We start from the raw sequence: 22,937 nt of genomic DNA on the forward strand, positions 1-22,937 counted from the left end.
ACAGTTTGTTTCAGGAGAGTTCTGGAAGTTCAATAAGGACTGGGATTTTGATCACATAACATCTTCACCAGGGTATCCTCGAAGCAACAGCCAAGTGGAATCAGCCATAAAAACTGCTACGAAACTGGAAGAAAGCAAAAGCTGCAGAGGCTAACCCATACTTAATACGACTAGATCACAGAAATTACTCCCTCAAAAGGCCTACATTCTAATCCGGCCCAAAGACTGATGAGCCAGAGAATGAAGATACTGTTGCCAACAAGCAGAAGGTTGTTAGAGCCAGGGTATGCAGGTACTTCACATGGTGAACTACAGAAAAACCAACAGAAAAGACAAATGTGTTACTACAACAGATCTGCAAGAGGTCTGCCAGATCTGGAGCCGGGTGACAGAGTGCATATACAACCATTAACAAAACAGACTAAGCTGTGACACAAAGCTAGAGTGGTGCAACCAGGAAACCAACGATCATATCGTGTACAAATGGACAATGAATAGATAGTGATGCAAAACTAGAGGCACCTCAGGAAAATAAAACAAACCTCTAAGGACAGTCTGAACAACACACATCTTAGGGTTCTACAGCAGGAGGATCCCAAGCCAGAGCTGTTAGAAGCGGGCAATGTTGGGGCATACCAGAGGAAAGACAGGAGGAAGAGGGTGTTTTGATGGAGATTCCAGCAACACCAAACATAGAGACTGTGATTGACCAGACTGGAGGAAAACAGCACCAGGGAGGCACTATTGAACCATATTGTACTAGAGGAGAGTGTATTGTTAAAATACCTGCTCATCTGAGGGATTTTGCGTGATGGACTTCCAAATTGTACATGATATAGCTAGACAAATGGTTAAGGTGGTGAACACAATAACTGCAAGTATGGCCAGCATCTGAAAGGAATACATTAGATTACCTTATCAGTTATTCCTGGGGCGTTTGACAATTTTCTTTAAAAGAGAAGGGATGTAACAATATGAAAGTGCTCGCAGACACTCTCATGCAGAATAGTGTTTCCTGAGGGGAACTGCTTGAAAGTGACACCTCCTGGGTAACTGTCTGACAGGCCATGAGGCTGAAGTTTTATTGTAAGCAGCCACAATAAAACTAGTTTGTAAATTAACCCTGTGTTGGAGTGATATCTTGTAGGGCAGATGATCAAAACACAACAAAGCATAAAACAGCATAGCTGGCTGCTGAGAATCCAGGACTGCAGGAGCAAGTCCATCAGCTCTGTGCAGAGAACAATGTGCTTCGGGCCCAATCAGCCACAACACCCCCTGAGCCAGGACCTGTCATTGCCTTCCTAGAATGCTTCAGTGGGGATTGTTGAAAATTTTGAGGTTTCAGGAACCAGTGCTGCCTCTTGTTCTTGCTTCACCCTCACGCTCGTCTGTCCAGAGCAGGGGTCGGCAACCTTCGGCAGGCAGTCCATTAGGGTAATTCACTGGCAGGCCATGAGACATTTTGTTTATGTTGACCATCTGCAGGCACGGTCCCCTGCAGCTCCCAGTGGCCACGGGTCACCGTTCCCCTCAAAGAAGGGGATCAGGTTGGTCTGACATGATCTACCTTTTGTAAAACTATGTTGTATTTTATCCCAATTACCGTTCACCTTTATGTCCTTAACTACTTTCTCTTTCAAAGTTTGTTCCAAGACCTTGCATATAATTGAGGTCAAACTAACAGGCCTGTAGTTTCCTGGATCACTTTCCCCCCCTTTCTTAAAAATAAGAGCTATATGAACAATTCTCCAGTCGTAGGTACAACCCCTGAGTTTATAGATTCATTTAAAAAACCTTTGCTATTGGGCTTGCAATTTCATGTGCCAGTTTCTTTGGTAATCTTGGATGGAGATTATCCAGGGCCCTGATTTAGTCCTATTAAGCTTGTGTTTGAGTTTGACTTCGACTTCCACCCCACATATGGTAATTTCTGCCTCCACATCCTTGTTGCCATTAGCCATCCTGCTACTACTCATAAGCAAAAAAACTGAGGCAAAGTATTTGTTTAGGTGTTGGGACATGCCTAGATTATGTTTAATCTCCACCCCATCCTCAGTGCTTAGTGGCCCCACTTCTTTTTTCCTTGTTTTCTTCTTATTTATATGGCTATAGAACCTTTTACTGTTGGTTTTAATTCCCTTTGCAAGGTCCAACTCAGCTTGGCTTTTGGCAGTTCTGACTTTTCCCCTACCATACACTTTGACTTCCAAGAGGGAGCTCTCCTTGCTGATCCCTCCCATCTTCCATTCCTTGTAGGATTTCTGCTTTCTCTTACTCACCTGTTTGAGGTGCTTGCTCATCCAGCTTGGTCTGCAACCCTTACCTATGATTTTTCCCCCACCCTACCCATCGTCTCTCAAACAGTATCAAGACATTGATTACTCTCATCTCCACTTCATTACTCTGCCAATGACCATCACCCATTAGTACATTTTTAAACAAGCATCTTTGTGCTTTCTACCATGCTGCCCTTCACCTGTGGAAGATTTCCGTGTAAAGTCTGCAAAGCCATCTCATTGTTCTTCCTAAAATCCTTCCTGAAAACTCTCCTCTGCCATGACGTCTGAAAAAACGTCAACAATGGTTATGCAGCTGGTGTGCTTTGACCACTGCTTCTTATGCTGATCAGTATTTTCTCATTGCTACCTTATGCTCTGTCTTCATAGAATCATAGAAGCTTAGGGTTGGAAGAGACCTCAGGAGGTCATCTAGTCCAACCGCCTGCTCAAAGCAGGACCAACCCCAACTAAATCATCCCAGCCAGGGCTTTGTCAAGCTGGGCCTTAAAAACCTCTAAGGATGGAGATTACACCACCTCCCTAGGTAACCCATTCCAGTACTTCACCACCCTCCTAGTGAAATAGTTTTTCCTAATATCCAACCTAGATCTCCCCCACTGCAACTTGAGACCATTACTCCTTGTTCTGTCATCTGCCACCACTGAGAACAGCCTAGCTCCATCCTCTTTGGACCCCCCTTCAGCTAGTAAGTCATATGCCCCAGCCCCCTAATAATTTTCGTTGCCCTCTGCTGGACACTGCAATTTGTCCATATCCTTTCTGTAGTGTGGGGCCCCCAAAATTGGACTCAACACTCCAGATGTGGCCTCACCAGTGCCGAATAGAGGGGACTAATCACGTCCCTCAATCTGCTGGCAATGCTTTTATCTACCTGTTGTCTCTTGTTTTATGCCTGGGTTGTGATAAACTGTGAGGCAGGGATTGTTTAGTTTATATGTGTTTGAACTGGTCCTAGAACAATGGTATCCTGCCTAGAGCTGGGCAGAAAATGCTTTTCCTGTCTCATGAATGTTTTTCAGATTTTAGAAATTTTTCTCATCCCAACTCTGGATTAAAAAGTCAAAATTTCAAAAACATTTGCGAATTTACAATCTGAATTTTCTGGGGGGTCAATCAAGTGTTTGTGTTTTGATATTTCAAAATGGTCCACTTTCAACCATTTTTAATTAAAATAATTATTTGTAGTATAATTAGCTGACATTTTGTACTGAAAAGTCCTTTTGAACAATTTTTTTGTTTTGGAAACACCAGAAGGGGACAACTTGGAAAGTTTTTTTTCAACATGTTTTTCAACTCAAGAAATTTGTCAAAACTGGCCCTTTCACGTGAAAAGTTTCACTTTCAACAAATCGGCATTTTTAACAACAAAAAAGTTTCATTGAAAAATTCCCAACCAGCTCTGGTCCTGATCCCTGATGAGGACTTCTTAGGGCCATAGAAATACATACAACAATCACTGGCACAAGACCATCATTCCTTTCAGCTATTCATTGTTTGATGAGTGCTAGCCAGGTGAAATTCCTCCCAGAGCTATATGAAACCCTCAGGGTTTCGAATGAATTTTGTTCTCTGGTTTCTATTCCTGTAGGCCCATAAACCTCTTCCCACCTGACTTTCAGCTCACAAAACCCATCCTTTAAAAAACAAACCAACCAACCTCTTAAAGCAAATTAATAAACCTCCCAAACCCATTGAGTTAAAGTCATGTAAAGCCTCAAGTTTCAAACAGATTCCAAGCAAAAGCTCCAAATCCACTGCAAATCCATTCCTTTGAAAAGCCTGCAAAGCTTTGTTGATGCTTTCACTGAACCAGGGCTGAGCTTCAAATCTGCAATGAACTTTATCACCAGCCAACATTTCCTGGTGAAAGGTTCACAGTCAGTTTGTGCTTTCCATCCCAACAGCTTTCCCCAATGTGAACCTAGGTCTCCAAATGGTGAAAGGCTAATTGCATTAGCCCACTCAGACCCCCAGTGTGTTGAGCACAACGCTCTCTTCGTGAAGTGCAGATCCAGCCACGGGAACAATAGTGTCAAGATTCTTCCCTTTCAGCTGAACAATCAAGGATCTGAGCACATACTGTACTGCTGTGCTGAAGCAAGCAAACAATGGCCCATCTCCTACAGGCAGCAGTTGCGCCCGTCCCCTTAGCTAATCACTGGCTTGCTTTTGTCTCCCACAAGGGGTCACTTTATTCTAAAGAGCATCTGGATAGATACTGCACAAAGGATCATAATTATCCACACAGATAAGAGATCAAACCCAACGTGCAGAGTAATAAATAGATCATATTGATCATGAGGATGGAGGGTTGTGGTTTCCAAAGGGTTAGGTTGGGAAAATAATCATGACCCTTCTGCCATGGAAGGCAATAGCAAAACTCCCATTGACTTCAGTGGCACAGCATATGGTTCTAACTTGCATCAGTGCCAAAGCTTATGTGGGTGAGTATTTTTTTCCTTCTGTCTTTTCAGCATCCTTGGCTGTTCTCTGTGGCCTGACCCATCCTTCAGAAGATTGCAGAGGAGCTGGGGCCACATACATTCAGTGCGATGTCCATATCACAGCAGGAGCGTACAGCCTAGCAGGAGCCAGGCCTTACATATACCTGTGTGACGATGACTCTCGGCTGGAGAACAAGACAAAAGTCAACTCATCCCAGCCGCTTTTTGCTGGCCTCTTTTTCAGGTTAGCCCTGACTCTATCCCACAGCAGTGCGGGCCTGATGCTGCTCAGTGTCTCCCAGAAGACACTTAGTGTTTGTTTGCAGAGTTGGGCTATGGAGAAAGTAGATTTCTATTTCCTAGGTTGGTGTGCTCCACTGGGTTGTGAAATCCATTCAGCGTGCATATCAAAGCATCTGCCCCCCACATCTTTTAAAGCATTCAAGAGACCTGAGAAAATCCATCTAGTAAACAGCCTGCTTTGTTCCTCTTTAGATTTTAATATTTATCTTCTGATCCAAAGCAACATCTGGCGAATGCCAAAGGGGGGAAAAGATTAGTCATTATGAAAACCAGAAGGGATTTTTTCCCCCCTTCACCTCTCCAAAGAGATTCATGGGTAAAAAGTCACAGAGGATCTGGCAGGCTGTATGCTGTTTTCTCAACAAGGGTGCACAGACAGTTACTGTAGCTTTAGGCTTTGGAAACCATGGGCCAAATTTGCGGGTGTAAATTGGAACTACTCCATTGACGTTAATGGAACTATGCCAGTTTACACCTGCAAATAATTTAGTCCTATAAGGTTGTGGTGGGGGTTGGGAGTGGTGGACAGAAAAGAATAAGAGTGAAACTTTCCCATTTGTTTTTTTTTTAAGTCCTTCTTCCTAACCAAATAGATAAACAGAACATAACCAGGTTATTGGCCCAAGATTTTCTGTAAAGTATGGGCCAAACTCTCAGCTGATGTAAACTGGCATCACTCCACTGATTTCAGAGGCTCTATGCTGATTTACACCAGCTGAAGATCTGGCCCCATGTTCTCCTGTTGCGAGATACAAGTTAATCAATGGGAGTTACTTAAACCCTGTGGTGAGAGCAGCAGGCATTACAGTATGTATTTAACAAGGAGGACAAGACTGCCATTGTGTAAATGTTTTTCCAAAACCCGAAAACCACATGAAATTAGCCTGGTTTGAGGTTTCTGGGCTTTGAGTCTCCTCTTGCTCACATCAGTATAAATCAGAGTAACTTCCCTGGAGTCAGTTGATTTACATTTGTATAAAGTCAGTGCGGTCAGAAGAGAATCAGATTTCTTGGGGCAGATCCTGGAGCTATTACTCATTTACACCAGCTGAGGATCAGTGCCATTGTTTTTATTATTTCTGATTTACATAGCATGAGATTATTCTAGCCGCTTAACAGACAAAAATAAATACATAGGGTCCTGATTCTTCTCTCCCTTATAGCTGGTTTGCACCTGGGTAATTCCATCGATGTGAATGCTCCAGTGGCTCTATGCCTGGTTTACAGTGACGTCAGAGAAGAATTAAGCCTACCATCCCTACTTTAGTGGGTTTGCCCACACAAGGCACTGGAGTATCAGGTCCTTAGTCAGGGCTTCAGTGTTTGGCTCATAGAATCCAGAAAGGGAGAAAAGACCTTTGAGGTCATCCAGTCCCTCTCCCTGCCAACTCATATAGTTCGTTTATGGCATGCTTTGTCTAGTCTAGTTGTAAATGTCCCAAAAGGTGGGGCTACCGTTATTGCCATCTCCATCGACCCAGCAGTGTCTATGTCACCGCTGAAGTCAGCTTAACTGCACCGCACAGGGTGTGAATTTTTTCACAGCCTGGAGTGATTTAGTTAAGCCAACCTAACTTTGTAGTGTAGACCAGGCCTTCATTTCATCCCATTGCTGCAAGTTCACATCCCTGTTTACTATGCTGAATAGTTCCTCTCTCCATTTGGTGCTTATATAACACTGACAGATCCCAGTCGTCCGTGGGCAGGATCAAACCTGGGGCCTCTGGAGCTAAATGCATGAGCTGTTAGCTAAGGCTGTAGAGCTGACTCAATCTCTCTCTCTAAGTGGTCTTGGTGCCACCTGATGGGACAGAACACCACACCCAGAAGGTGTGTGGGTTACATACTTCCTGTAGTTGAGGAAGCATGTACTGAGCTTCAGAGACTTCCCAGTTGAAATCCTGGATGAGCCTCCACTTGTAATGCTGACAGACCCCAGTTGTTGTTGGGTGGGATTGAACCTGGGGCCTCTGGAGCTAAATGTATGAGCCTCTACTTGATGAGCTAAAAGCCAGCTGGCTGTTAGCTGAGGCTGCAGAACAGACTCAATCTCTCTCTCCAAGTGGTCTCAGTGCCACTAAATGGGACAGAAAACCACACCCAAGAGATGTGTGGGTTACACTTACACTCTTCCAATATTATAGATTTGTTATTAGAGCTGGTTGAGTGTTTCCTGGAAAAACTTGGCTTGTTGGAAAATGCTAATTTGTGGAACCTGAAATTATGTGTGGGAAAGGGTCTGTTATGGAGAATCTCCTAATTCCAAAATTGCAATTTGTTGAAATGACCCGTTTCAACATTTTCAAAACAAAAGAGTTTCATTTTCCTGTTCAAAATGACTTTGTCTCTCAACTTTAATTTATACTTTAAAAAAGGTTATAAATAAAAAAGGTCACAATTTGAAACAAAAGCTTCTGAAATTAATGAACCAAAAATTTTGATTGACCTGATCTGTTCTCCCCCCCCCCCACAATTATCTGTTTGTGAAAGTGTTCAATATTTTGGCTTTTTATCCAGATTCAGGATGAGAAAAATATTCAAAATTGTGAAAATGTTTGTGGGACTTGATAGCCATTTCCTCTCCAGCTCTAATTGTTGTCTTCCTCTAGTGATTGCTTCTTTTCACACCCCAGTTTCACACTGGCTTCAATGAACTTACTCCTGACTTACACTAGTGTAACCATGAGGACTGTCCGACCTATATGTGTTTTAACTCTTAGTGCCAAATCCAGCTTTCATTGACCAGAATGCAAGTTTTGATGTCAGTGGGATCAAGATGTGACCCTTAACTTTCAGTTTGTCCCTCCAGCTCTGATTATTTTTGTTGCACTTCTTTAAGCTCTCCACTTCGTTAATCATTGTCCAGCAGTGAGGTGCTCAGAAATGAAGTAACTGTTACCGTTGTGGTTAACCCAGGACTATACAGAGTGTGTCCATTACCTATAAATTAATTCCCAATGTAAAATCAGATTAAACTCCCATTCCTGTCTCTTGCGAGAGCCCCATTGACTTCCATGCAAGCTGGATCAAGCCCTCACTTTGTTTATAGCATTGGATATAGACATCTCCCCATAAAAATATTGGCTATTTAAAGGATAAAGTTTTTCCTTGCAGCAGAAAATATGATGCAGTCTTGAAAGATACCCCCAGCCCACTGGATTACTGTACAGCACAAGAATAGCTCTCAAACTGTTGCTATCACAAAGCTAATGCTGTTCCTTAAGGCTGACTTTCTGTTGTTGATGTGGTGGAGGGAAAGATTTATTTAAATAAATAAATACAAAATCATTGTTAAAATGGCTCCGATAACAAAAACGGTTGGAGGTAACATGCTCTGTATTTAATATACCACCTATTGTGCTAAAAAATGGCAATAAAACAAACATCCCCCAAACCCCCTGCCATGGCTGATGTCTCCTTGCACTATGGCATGGTTTGAAAACTGCAGATTCATCAGTTGGTTGGGATCAGGGTACTCCCAAGCCAGTGAAGGGCCAGATTTTCAGATGGGTTGATTTCACTTGGAGTAAGCCACTAACCCACTTTGGCACTTTTGTCAGTCTGGCCCTAGGTGCATCGTAGAACAATGTAGTAGCTCATCTCTTTTTAGCCCCCCATCCTGTAAATTACATCAGCTTAAACCCTTACCTGTTATTTCTGAATTAGATATGAGAAAAGAGTTTGGTTGTCTCCATCCAAATTCCCAGGGACTAGATACCCACATCGCAAAAACCACTGCCAAATAGATTGAATCGACTTAGCAGGCTTGATTTGCCATTGTCTTGTACCTTGTGTCACCATTTATACCTGTGTACAATCGGTTATGATATGACCAATTCAGAGTGGTAAGCATTTTTGAGCGGGTGTAAAGACTGCACAAGGTGAAAGGGGGTGGAGAATCAGGCCCAGAGACTGAGTTGTCTTCTCTGGAATAGGTATGGTACCTGAAATAGACTGCCTTTGGGTTGAGGTTGATTAGTGCTGCTGCCTGTGTTGGGATGGGTTTGTGGATAAATTGGGGACTTCGTTTTTCTGAAATCAGATCTAAATTCACGCACAAATCCACAAACACAGTCTCTGAAATTTTTGGGAGAGAAGGCTGGGAAAGCGGGGAGAGTTGGGGAAAGGAATGCAAATTGCAGCCAGACATGAAAATGGGACGTCTGCTTCCTGGGCCGGATCCAGAGCTCAGTTAAGTGAACTGGGAGGCTTTCCATTGACTTCAAGGGACTTTGGGTCAGACACTCACAGCTCCCCATAGTAAAAGCTACCAAAGTGAGCAGCTGTCAGCAGCAAGACCCAGGAAGAACACCCTTTACCTATTACCTTTGCTGCTCCTTCTTCTCTCTGTGTGACAGAAGCCTTTGGAGCAAGTGTCTTCGTATAACTGGCACATATATCGAATCTGCTTAGTCTGGGCTGTTAAGTAAGTTTAATTAATTTACTAAGTTAATGTTCCAGTGCTAGCAACAAAGCATCATTGCAATCAGCTGGGGAGCAGGAATTGGAACCCTAAATGAGCTCATTTTTTCACAGTTGGAATTAGGGACCAGTTAGCCAGTTGTGTGGTTTTCCAATTTCTCCGCTTGCCCTAAGGGAGTAGCAAGTTATTCATTCCCCATTGCTAAGTGTGAATAAGAAAGGGAAAGGGGGGTGGGGGAATTCAGACAAACCCTACTCGGTGTATGCTTCCATCTTTGACTCTCTCAGTCCTTGTCTGCACTTATCTCCTTCCCTTGGTCCTGGTAGAGCATTTGCTAGCATTTATAACTGTTTTGTGAAGCTGAAAGGCATCACTGAGAGATCTTTACTGCATGTATTGTCATCAGGAGGGTTTGCAGATAAAGGGTGGGGGGAAACAAATAAACAATAAAAGAATGGAAACAAAATTACAGAAATTTGCAAAGTTTGACAAATGGTGGGCAGGAGTTGCCACAAGCTAATGGCTTGCAATGATTAATAAGAGTAAAAATAATTGCATTTCATTAAGATTGATGACACCCCATTTAACCTCCCTTCTCGTTTCAGCCCTAAAGTGGAAAGAGATGAAGTTCTCATCTATAATAGCTCCTGTAACATTACCATGGAAACTGAGGCAGAGATGGAGTGTGAGGGAGCTAATCAGCCAATTACCGCCAAGATTACTGAGATATGGAAAAACTGGGGCCAGAACACTCAGGTATAATCAAATCTTTTTTACAGACTGATTCAAACAGCTTAAAATTAAATTTGTAATATTGTGTACATTTAAAGGGGGAAAAAACAATTTAGGCTGAGCAGTGGCAATATATAATATTAAATGCGCTCCAACTTTGAATAGCAGTTCTAATGCACAGCAGATGAATTAATGGTTAACTATGGTTAATCACATATTGATCAAATATAAATGAGGGCTGCCTTGTTTCCTTTAACTTCCTTTATAGCTTGTCTTTTTTTTTTTAGACTCTCCTTTTTATGTACAAATGCCAGTTCTGTTCCTAATGTAGATTTCCCCTTATCTACATCCCTTTGTCAATGATCCCAGCTCAGGAGACTACGAGTTCTAAGTTGCCTTTGGAGCCTGAACACTAAGCAGTGGTTCGGTCCAAATAATCTCTTTTGATGCATTTGTTTGGACCCGTTTGCTATTTGAAAGATGGGTCGGTGTGTATGAGAGAGAGAGAGAGAGAGTGTCCTAATCAGGGAACAAAATTTATCCCTTCTGCCCTTTTTAAAAACTCTCTCAATTTTAATTTTGCAAACCTGTGAGCCACTTTCTTGATCTCCCTTCAAAATCTCAAGGGTGTGAAGTGGTAGAGAACACTATAGATGAAACAAATTCATCATAGCTGCTGAAGTGCAGGTGGAGAGTTTGGTAAATGTAAAATGTCTCCTCACCCTTACCCTCACCCTGAATGTTATTTGCTTGTAATCTCCCAAACAGACTGCATGGGGCTGTCAGGCTGCGTTCAAAGCTGCTGTTCTCATGATAGTGGGAATGGCTTAGTTGTGTAAGCACGTTTGCAACACATTGGTCTGATTCACTTTGCATGTGCGCTGGTGTAATACAGGAGTAAGTCTTTTGGAGTCGGTTGAGTTATAGCCATGTAAAAACTGGTGTGAGAGGAGGCAGACCCCTCAATCCACTCAGCAACATCAGCTGTGCCTTTTATGCTTCATAAATCCTCAGATAAACAGAGTATCATGTAATCTACTGAGCATGGATGAGACCTAGAAAACAGAGGTCCTGTTTGCTCTGAGCTGATATTAAAGATTTTGTGGTAACTTTTAACCCTGGTGTCCTTGGCTGAGATTTCCACCTCCCCTATCATTATGCATTGTGCCATCCTCCACCCCAGAAGGAGCTGCACTGCTATGGCCTACTGATTCCTGTATGTATATAGAACCAAATTCTGAAGTCCTTATTGGGTCAAAATTCTCTGAATTTGGCCTGTTTGTAATGCTCTTTTGGATGAAGGGTGCTAGGGTTATTATTACTGCTGAATCTCTTAAAGTGATATTGTTACTTTTCACTCCCTTAAAACATTTTAATTTTGTTATTGCTCATTGTTTGTTTTAAGACTCAGTCGAGGCCCATAGTGTTGGCCTCTAGAAGGCTACATAAAACCTTTCTGTCCCTATTGATGATGTCCACTTTCATGTTGGCAACCATGTTTCCCTGGGCTTCTAGCCCTTTGCGATGGCCAGGATGACTCCCCCTTTTTGTCGTTCTGTTTACTTCCTCGGCTGTTAATCAGCCTGACTAATCATAATATCAGTAGTTTGCACAGCTAAGGGAAACCATTTTAGGTCAGCACTGCTGTGGGGCCAGCAGGGTGACCTCTTCGAACCAATGGTTGTCCACGTGGCTGCTACTCTTTTTATTTGTTTTTTTTCCCCTCCCCTAAATGAAATGCAGAACTCATTCCCAAGTGCATCATAAAGCACAGGCTACGGTGTATATGAGCTACTGGGGGCTACTGGATGGCATCAGACCTGCTCCATGACGCACTCAACTGTGTGTCATAGACTCTGTAGTCCCAACACTGAGAACACATGGTTCTTTAACTGGAGTGCTTGAGGCCTGTGCTCTGGGAGCAAGAGGAGGATCCAAGTTCTGTCACAGCAAGTGGCTGTGCTGTGCAGCATAGTGAAAATCATGAAGTCCTGGGTGGCTTGAACAAACCGAGGGGGGAGATGTGCAGAAACAGGAATGCTTGGGTTTTGGTTCTGCTTAATGAATCCAGTGGTGTTTTGGAAGTAAGCTTCATTTTATCAATCTCCCCCAAATTCGTGGGGTGATGGGGGGGAGGGGGGGGCGGGAGTTCAGATAAATGGTTTTAATTTTGGTCCTTTTCTAGTTGACAGCATCCTGTTAAGATTTATGACCCACTGCAGCTTATGCATGCTTCACGATAGAGGTTTAAATCATGTCATGTGAACTGGCCTTGCCTTTCCACTGGAAATAATGGTCCCCAGCTTCAATACCAGACAGTAAAATGCATTAACAGCATCCTGTGTGTTTGGATAATGGCACTATTAACAAGCAGCACAACATACCAGAGCAGTAACAGGACTTTGCCGCTTTATAGTAAGACCTTACGCTTCCATTGCACCTTTCAATTGAGGATCTCAAAACACTTAGCAGATGTTGGGGCTGATCCTCAGCTGCTGGAAATCTGTGTAGCTCTACTGACTTCATGGTCTGCTGATGTACTCCAGCTGAGTATCTGGCCCTTTATAATAATTATCTTATTTATATTGTGGGGAATACCTAGATGCCCCAGTTGTGAACAGGGCCCCATTGTGCTGCGTGCTCGGCAGACACACAGTAGGAGACAGTCCCTGCTCCAAAGAACTTAGAATTTAATATGAGGCAAGATGCAACAAATAAGCGTGACAAACAGAGGCAGGGAGGAGAAGGAGGGCAATAAAAATAAGGTCATGAGGTTGCAGGGGTAGCTGTTAAACAATTTGGTAGTTCATGATGGCTCCAAATATCTCTTTAGTGAGGAAAGATCGTCTAGTGGTTAGGGTACAAGCTTGAAAGATTTGCATTCAAGTCCCTGCTCTGCCACAGACTTCCTGTGCCTTGGGTAAGTTGCTTAGCCTTTCTATGCCTCAGTTTCCCATCTTTAAAATGGGGATAATAGCATTGCCCAGCACCCTGCCTTACAGGGGCATTGCAAGGTGAACTACGTTAAAGACGGTGACGTGCTCTGCTATTATGGTGATGGGGGCAATGTAAGTGCCGGAGAGATTTGTAAAATTATTGGTAAATTAAATCAGCTGATCCTGCATGAAGCTGGGAGAAAAATATCAGGCATCCTTCCTGGAAAAAGCTTCAGTGTTTTCCTACCAGTTCTACTGATGCATAAGCAAAACAGTCATTGATTGATTGACTCCATGTAGGTGTCACAGCAGGGATGGCCTTGAAGAGAGATTTGATGTAGTCTTGGATGGAGTTCCTACTGATCAGCTCAAAAGGAGCATTCCAAGTGTAATGGGGTTAGGGGCAGGGGTATTTTAAATGGGACCCTAATCCACCCTAACTTATCTTGGTGGCATGAGATGCAACCTGTGTCTCCCTGCTCCCAGCATTACCCAGAGGAACAGGCTAGGTTTAGTTCCCTGCCTCTAGGGCAGGTTGGGATAGTAACTCCAAAGGACTTCCTTCTCCTGATCTACCTAGTGAGACTACACCTGCAGGCCCCTGCCTACTGGGTCTCCAGAATACTCTGGGGTTGGGTTTAAGGCTGCAACCCAACTATCCTCCCTCCTGAGGGATCTCACAGCTGCTCCTGAGATCCTGGGACTGAGCCTGAACAATGGAAACTATGACGAAGAAGCTTCCAAATCACTTTGCGCTCTCTTCACGGTACCTCCTCCCCAGTTACTCCTCTTAACCGTGTCAGATCTATCTGTGAGGTGGAGCGCTCCTACTCACTACTAGACAGACTCCCAATAAGTAACATATCTCTAACTGGAGTAGTAACTTTATACTGAATTAAATTGTTAAAAAGGGTGCACATGCAAAACATCAAATCGAACAAAACAGATTTATCTTTCTCAAGAACAGCCTAAAAATGGGAGAAAACTTAGCAGGTTTCAAAATATACTAAGCAGTTGAAAGATGGTAAAATATACTGAAGCAATCCTTACACTACTTCCCACACCCAGATGGACAGACATGATAAAGTATTTACTCTAGATGAGTACACACATACAAAAACACTTTTAACAGTAATAGTCTCTTTTGTGGGGTGGTGAAACTTGGCTCTTTGGTTTGATGGTTCCAGAAGGGTATCTGATAGGAATAATGCCCTGCCCACCTGGTTATGGCTTCACTCAGATTTCCACACAAATGATCAAAGCAGTGTTCTGAGCCCCCTTTCCTCTTTTTGTGCAAGCCCCAAGTCTTCTCCTACAGAGACCCTGGTTTGAAAGGTCACTAGATGCTGCTCCCCAGTATGCTTGAGTGAATGAAAGAGACCCATTTCCAAAGCGGGTGAATGCACTAGGGAAGCGGTAGTCAAGGGTAGGACCTCTGAGCTCCGCACTACTCTGCCTGCTGCAAGGCAGGGCCGCCGTCATCTGGGCTGTGCATTGCTCACACAGGGCTTTGCCCCAGGACTGAACCGGAAAATCTTCCGTACAACCAACTGCAGTTACCCCACAGTATTTGCCACCTTCTCCCTGGCTCAGGGGGTGCCAGGAACACCCCAGGCTGAAGCTGTTCATAGCTCCCTGTGCAGCTGATCTCAGGACTGTGTGGTGGTGGGTTACTCCACTCACTTGCCTTTGCTGGCTCTCTGTGGTTCTCTCTCGTTCCCTTATTGTGTGTCTCTGACCTCCCTGTCCACTCCCTACAGCTCCCCATCTCTGGTGCTGTTGTTCACTCACCTCTGCTGGGCCTGTCACTTGTTTAGTGCGTAGGGTTGCCAGGCGTCCGGTTTTTGACCAGAACGCCCGGTTGAAAAGAGATCCTGGTGGCTCTGGTCAGCACTGCTGACCGGGCTGTTAAAAGTCTGGTTGGTGGTGCTAAGGGAGGCTCCCTGCCTGCCCTGGCTCCACGCTGCTCCTGGAAGCGGCCGGCATGTCCGGCCCCTAGGCGCAGGGGCGGCCAGGGAAGCTCCGTGTGCTGCCCCCACCCAGAGTGCCAGCTCTGCAGCTCCCATTGGCTGGGAACTGTGGCCAATGGGAGCTGTGGGGGTACCACCTATGGGTGTGGGCAGCACGCACCAAGCAGAGCTGCCTGGCTGCACCTTTGCCTAGGGTCTGGACATGCTGGCTGCTTCCGGGAGCAGAACAGAGCCAGGGCAGGCAGGGAGCCTGCCTTAGCCCCATGGTGCCGCCGACTGGGAGCCGCCTGAAGTAAGCACTGCCCGGCTGGAGCCCACACTCTGACCCCCTGGCCTGGGTCAGAACCCCCTTCCCAGACCCTGCACCCCAACACCCTGCCCCAGCCGTGAGCCCCCTTCCACACTTCAAACCCCTAGACCCTGGCCCAGAGCCCCCTCCTGCACCCCAAACTCCTCATCCTCACCCCAAAGCCTGCACCCCTAGCTGAAGCCCTCACCCTCTCCCGCACCCCAACTTTTTGCCCCAGGCTGGAGTCCCCTCTGGCACCCTGAACCCCTCATTTCTGACCCCAAACTCCTAGCTAGAGCCCTCACTGTCACCCTCTCCCGCACTCCAAGCCTCTGGCCTAGTCCAGTGAAAGTGAGTGAGGGTGGGGGAGAGCGAGGGATGGGGGCTGGGCTTCTGAGAAGGTGCGGGGCAGGGCCTTGGGGTATGGGCATGGCAGGGGCAGAGCAAGGGTGTTCAGTTTTGTGCAATTAGAAAGTTGGCAACCCTATCAGTGCAGGTCCCCGGTCTTTGCACCGACCCTCGCTCCACACCTTGGCTCTTGTGCGGCTCCTCCCCTCCAGGCATCCAGCTACAGCACCTCACCCCAGCTGGGGCTGCTCTCACTGTCTCCCCTTCCCCCAGCACACACAAAGGCTGGGACTTGAGCTGAGGCTCCCAGATTGGCCTTGCTGCCAGGTCAATCAGACTGACTTGGGGGACCAGCTACTTCCCATTGGCCCTGATCTGGAGCTCTCTGATTGGCCAGAAGCTCTGTCAGTCCCAGGATCCTAAATTCCTTGTTCAAGCAAAATTCCCACTGAAGACTGTGGGGCAGATCATCATCTTATGTAAACTATCATAGCTCTGTTGACTTCAGTGGAGCTGGGACAATTTACTCCAGCTGATAACTTGCCCCTTCAGGATTAATCTCTAACCTATTGTTTTTAAATCAGTCTTGGATTTAGCTGCATATTTCTAATGTCCCAAAGCAGGTTCAGAGGTGGAGACTTTACCTCATTGGTTGTGACATTCTGATCCTCAAATTTCATGTTGTTGTCTTGGCCCTTTATAGAGATCATAGAATATCAGGGTTGGAAGGGACCTCAGGAGGTCATCTAGTCCAACCCCCTGCTCAAAGCAGGACCAATCCCCAATTTTTGCCCCAGATCCCTAAAGATTGAACTCACAACTCTGGGTTTAGCAGGCCAATGCTCAAACCACTGAGCTATCCCTCCCCCCAACCAGAACCAGCCACTAAGCCAAGATCTGTGTTTGAATGTTCCTGAGGATGGGGCCAGAGATTTTGGAAAATGGGGATTTTATTTCAGACTCTCATCTTTTCATCTGTATTGTGTTTGAAATACATGCCACCATATGATTTAATTAGGTCATGCATGTGAAGTAACAAGCCTCTGCCCCAGCATTCTATTAACATTTGTAAATTGCTCCGTTATTAACTGGGGAAGAGCTGTGGAATCTTTTTTTTTTTATATCTGTATATAATGCAATTTAGCCCACTTAAAATAATAATAAAAAGCTCTGATTGTCTATCCCACAGGACTTAATTAGCTCACGGTTTCATGATACACTGAGTCATGGCAAGATACAAATAAAAAAATGTTCTAATGCGCAGTCACTACCCGTCCACTTTACCTCTGGTGCATAATGAGTTGTCAGCCACCGTGACACTGATGAGATGTGTAAAACATGCTGATAACACAAGGAGAGGATGCTCATGGGAAGGTTTGACCAGACTTGGGCGTCTCTGAACTATTATGCTTAGTGAGCCTTCAGATTATTATTCCAGATCACTGGACCAGACCTAATCATCATGCAAGCATGCTGTTTGAGCAATGTTTTCCTTGTACTGACTACTCTCCTCCTCTGGCCCAGATGTGTGGTATAATGTATATTGCTGGGCACATGCCACATATATTAAGTCAATCGTTGGAAAACCTAACTGGTATGGTAGTGAATTTGTTACAACCCAACCCTTGAGGGGATCCCATTAAGGAATAAAAGGGTAATAAAAATAACATGCTAGATAAAAATGCTATACAGGATTACAGCTATGCCTGTGTCAACTCTGCTTCCTTTAACTTGTTTTTAAAGATGAGAATACGGGAAGGATGTGAGGTTTAAGGAATGGCTTAGAAAGTTGAAGATCTTCTTTTCTTAGCCCAAAGATTAATACTGTGGGTGTCTCTGCACAGGTTGGGTGCCTACATTAGTCACTTAAGATCTATGGCTGAGATTTCGGTACCTACTTAGGAGATCTGGATGCTCTACTTCTGTTAATTTGAATGGGAATTGGGCTTCCTAATCTTTTAGACAGGTCTGAAAATCTTAGCTATGGTCTTTGCCTTTGATTTACGCTTACCTTACCTGCCATCCACCCTCCCCACATACTGGCCTGGATACAGTATAAGGCAACCTTCTATAACTACCTTTTATTCATTTCATTCATTCTCCTGCTCGTGGAGAATAGAGTGCATGCTTTGGGTCACCCACTTCCAGGGAGCTTGGTCTCTTGCCAGTGTTGTGGCCTGCTCTATCTTGTGGGTGAGGTTGAAAGCCATGACATCCCTCCAGTGTGTGAAGCCAGCTGTGAGGTCTTCTCCATCCCAATTTGTTGGATCAAACACATAGTTTGGCAGGCTGGCATGGACTCTGGCATATGAAGCAGATGGCCAAGCCACCTGAGTTGGCATTCAGTCACTTGGGAAGACATTGGAGGCTGGTTGGTCTGACTTTAAAATTATTATGTAATATATATTAACTATAAATATGATTTATAATATAGCTACCTGCTTCCCCTATAACAATGACCAGGAAGGGAAGTGCAAATTTATATATAGCTATAACAATTTTCTCTATTTGATTGTCTCCCTTTCCTCTTACTCTCTTTTTCACTTCTCTTAGGTGGGCTTCAGGATAGAGCAAAGATGGTCTTTGTCTTACATCCCATTTCCACCCACTCCTGTACGAAGCATAGCTTGGCCAGACCAGAGAATCTGGCTCTTAGTGGAGTATTTTAGTATAGGAGCAATAAGAAGAGCCCCAGTTACATTAGTTAAAGTCAAAAATTTATAAGGGATATTAACCCTCATGCTTCAGGGGATAAGCAGACTACTAACTGCCAGTGATTAGGAAGCAACCTTCCACTCTGGGCAGCTCCACAATTGTCTATTTTTGGGATAGCTTGCCTCTTCCTGTGAAGCATCTGGTATCGGTCACCTTTGGAGAGCGTATACTGGACTAGAGGGATCATTGTTTTGACCCAGTATGGCCTTGTCTATTTAAACCATTGTGGGACCAGTCTGTGGGTCCAGTCACACAAGATGCTGTGAGATCTTCCGGAGAGGTTCTGGGCACCTTTGACTCCTGGTGAATTCACTGAGAACTGAGTGCACTCAATGCCTTGCAGGACAAGGCTCTGCCCCGGGAACTGTTTCCAATGGTACCACTCAGATTGGGCCTGCTGACCCTGCATACTATACAGACTAGAAAGAATGGGAGGTGGGCTCTTCTCCACTGAGGGCCTGCAGGTCTGGAATACTCTTCCTCCTCATTCAGCAGAACAGATCCATGATATTCTTCTAGGCAAGACCTTTTTAGGGCTACTCATTGTGTGGAGGGCAGGGGGGTGTCTGCCTGTTGCATGTTAAGGATGAGATGTTGGCATTTTGTCACTCCTGCTCGTACACTTCTCGTCCATTTTGTGGTCGGTTGTGTTTTCAGTTGCATTCTGTGTGTGCCTAAGTCCTTGTGAGGTACTGGTGCCTAATAGTTGAAATTTATTATCATTATTAATGGCTAGGAATGCTCAGCATTTCCCTCTTGCCAGCAAAGCTTCTCGCAGCCACACCGTCCTCTCAGGCTTCTCCCATGCCCTTTCTCTTCCACCAAGCCCTCTTGCTTCCTCACTCCCTTTCCATCCTCTTCTTATTTCTTCACGCTGTCCCTTTTGCCTGAAAAATCTAACCCTGGCACAAAGTGCGACCTTGCTTAGATCCCTCCTCAAAACTCTCCTTTGCCATGATGCCTACAAAAGACCTGACCGTGGTTAGGCAGCAGGTGTCCTGAGGTCACTGTTTATCATTCTGACCAACACTGTCTCATTGTTTCCTTGTACTCCTCCATCTACCCGTCTGCATTCATCTGTTGTCTCTTTTCTTGTACTTAGACTGTAAGCTCTTTGGGGGAGGGCACATCCATTTTTTTTTCGTGTGTGTGTACAGTGCTTAGAACAATGGGGCTCCTAGGTGCTCCTTCAATACAAATAATAATTTTCCTGGCGTGCCCCCCAGTGTCAACCCACCTGTTTCTATACCTCTAAATACAGCAGTCTACAATGAGAATCAAGGAGAATTTGTGGCTGCCTTGTTTTGTCTGTCTAAGACCAAATCTACACTGCACACTTACTTCAGTATAACTACGTCACTCAGGGATGTAAAAAATCCACACCCCTGAGCAATGTAGTTTTACTGACCTTAACCCCCCCATGGAGACAGCGCTATGTAGATAGGAGAGCTTCTCCCACCAACAAAGCTACCACCTCTCACTGAGACTAAGAGACTAAGTGACTTGCTTAAAGCCGCACAGGAAGCCTGTGGCAGAGCAAAGATGTGAATGCAAGTTTCAAAGGTCCTAGACTTGTGCCCCAAACACTGGACAAACCTTCCTCTCCCAGCAAGGTCCAGCTCTTGTAAGGGAATGGAGGCCTACTGAGGACGCTATACAAGGACTGGGGGCTTCTCTGTCCACAGCTGTCGGGGGAGACGAGAAGCTAGTCGGGAACCTGAGTTCTATTCGAGGCTCTCCCACTGGCTCCCTGTATGACCTTGGCCAAGTCACCTGAAATCTGCATTTCACTTTCCCACCTGTGAAATGGGTCTAATGACACCTCTCTGCTTTTCAGCTCTGCCCATGGAAAGAAGTATTCAGCAGCAGCAGCCTGGTTCTCATGCAGTACCCAATGCTGCTGTGTTTAAGTAGCAGACATTAATGTGGGTTCCAAACCAACCCCGTCCAGTTTATATTGATATGAAAACAAACAAGCTCCCCAAACTCATAACACATAAATATTATAGGTTTTCTTCCATTTCCCCTCAACCTCTTCCCACATCCCATTCCCTCTCCTCTCCCTCCCTGACTTTCACTCACACACACAAAAAAATCAATGAAACTGAGGAAGGATGATCTTGTGATTAACACACTGGCTTGAGACTCAGGAGTAGGTCTGGTTGAAACTGTTTTTTGATTAATTATTATTATTGTTTACAAAAAGACATATTTTCCTAAGCTTATTTTGTAAATCTCGGCCCCTCCCTTCCCCCCAAGATTATTCACTTCTACATTCTGTAACCTGTTAACCTGGTATGGAGTTGCCCTCTGAGGGGCCCACTAATCCCTAAAAGATTTGCAAGTCACAAAAAAAGTCTATTGTAAAAAAACAAACCAAAAAAAAAAAACAACCCAAACCAAAATAAGCCAGTCTTGGGGGGTGCAGATGTTATCCGTGTTGACAGAGGTACCTTCTGCAAGGTTGTTAAACTGTAGAGATCCAAGATGGCTGCCGCAGTAACCACAGGCAATGTAAAGAGATAAATGGTTGACCCTAGCCCGTGTCAGGTTAGGATTGATGCCACTATCAGCCCTAGTGCCTTTGCAATGATTTTTTTAAAAAAATCTCTGATCGAGTGTGTTATCTAGTTAGTGGCGTGAGGGCAATAGCCCAGAGGGAGTGGGAAGAGGAAGAGAGTAAAGAAAAAGAAAAAGGTCATTCCGGGAGGACAATCTTTGTCGGACTAAATGAAGAAAAAAAGACCTTGCACAAAAAGGGGAGGTAAATAAATAATAAAAGTGGCTGCTAGGTGTTTGGGAAAAGAAGTGAAATTGCTTTTTTTTTTTTTTTTTTTTTTTTTTTTAAGTGGGATGAGCCTTGGGCTGCAATGAGAAATTTAGGAGATGTGCCGAAGATTTATTTTCTTCTTTGCTAGAACTTTTTGCAGCCTGATGTACAGCCTTAACTCTTTCTTCTCTCCTCCGGGAGCAAAAGCCAAGGGCTGATTTGGGTCTTGCTCTCACAGTCCTTCACAAGCACACATCCATTGACTACACGGGCCCTGATCCTGCACCTGACTCCTTCTGGAGCCTCATTGACTAATGAGGCCTCAAGCTGCTGCATGGAGGTTGACCGGTGTGGAGTTAGTTACAGGTTGGGGTTCCTCCCACTAGCAACCCAAAGCCCATTGAACCGTCCCATTGATTGTAAAAGGGTGTTAGATCAGACCCTAAGCGAGCTCAGAATGAGGCCCCTAGTCTTATAAACAAACCACTTCTCCTCCCCCAACCAGAGGCATGTAGATGCAGAGTAGAAACTGCTGCTCTTTATTAAAAGGCACTTCCTCTAGGGAGCGGAAAGCAAAACTTTACCCTTCTTTGGGAAGAGAAAGCTGAATTAGGGTCACGTGGGTTCAGGAAATGGTCTGAAGGGCTGGAGGGGGGTGGGGGGAAATCTGCATTCACTTTGCTCTGAGGTTGTTGCATGGAGCCTCATTGCGGCTGCTGGTTTTGCTATTTAATTGTGACAGAAATTCTGATTGACTCGTTAGGCATTAAGGCAAAATGGAAAAAAAAGAACCCTCTGTCTGAAAACGTGGCTTTGATTCTCAGTCCATTAGCCTTGCACATTAATTTATTTATTTATGGCATTTATTTAATGCTTGTGTCAAGTGCTGGAGTGCCAGGTGCTGGGTCTGGATCCTGCTCTGACTGAAGTCAAAGCCAAAGCCCCTCTCTTCCTCCCCGAATTCATCAATAGCACAGTTGGGGTCACTTAGGGTCTACACAGCATTCTGGGCCTACCTACCCAGGTTTGGTTGGCAGACTCTCTGGTTTGTGGGGTTCATGCTAGTGCTCTAAAACTAGCTGTAGAGACTAGCTACCTAGTCCTCTCCCTAGGCTTCAGAGCCTGAGCTCTAACCTGAAGTCACAACTTCAAAGCATTTTCTACACAGCTATTTCCAGAGTGCTAGTGGGAGCCCCACAAGCCTGAGTCTGTCGACGTAGGCTGGGAGGCTGGGGCCAAAATGTTGTGTAGATATACCCTTAAAGACCAGAATAGATTGGGTTTGATTGTGTCCTATGATGGAACTCTGCTCCGCTCAGGAGACATGGACAGGCCATTGGAGAGATGGTTCCAGCCTGTCCTCAGCCTGATGTGAGCTAGAGCAGCTTTCAGGTGGCTCTAAATGACATCATTGACATAGGATCCTACTCCATTGGAGGCTTGTTGTGGCCCCCTCCATACTCCAGCCTTGCCACCTACACTGGGAAGGGGTGGAGATGGAGCTGCAGGGTCAGGCTGTCATGCAGATCCATGGGCAGAGAGTCCCCTCTGCCAGGGGAATTCTCTGCTGACCATTTGTAGCTAGATAATGGCCCCATTATGTTCCTGGAGTGACATAAAGGGGTGATAACCCAGTTTGAAAATCTGGCCTTCTATCCACAGAAGAGGTACAGCTGCCCACTCCGCTCCACCTGTTTTGTCACC

The 22,937-nt window shown here is 45.0% G+C and overlaps 1 protein-coding gene across 1 annotated transcript in view; it reads left to right on the plus strand.

Moving 5' to 3' along the window:
* Positions 1 to 22,937, plus strand: part of PKHD1 (PKHD1 ciliary IPT domain containing fibrocystin/polyductin) — a 369,527-nt gene that overhangs the window by 86,644 nt on the left and 259,946 nt on the right. The window contains exons 34-35 of the mRNA XM_074947443.1: positions 4,778 to 4,991; positions 10,079 to 10,229. Of these exons, the coding sequence (XP_074803544.1) occupies positions 4,778 to 4,991; positions 10,079 to 10,229 (365 nt within the window). The remainder of the gene's footprint in view (positions 1 to 4,777; positions 4,992 to 10,078; positions 10,230 to 22,937) is intronic.

This window comes from Natator depressus, chromosome 3 (assembly GCF_965152275.1).
Source record: "Natator depressus isolate rNatDep1 chromosome 3, rNatDep2.hap1, whole genome shotgun sequence".
NCBI classification, from domain to species: Eukaryota; Metazoa; Chordata; order Testudines; family Cheloniidae; genus Natator; species Natator depressus.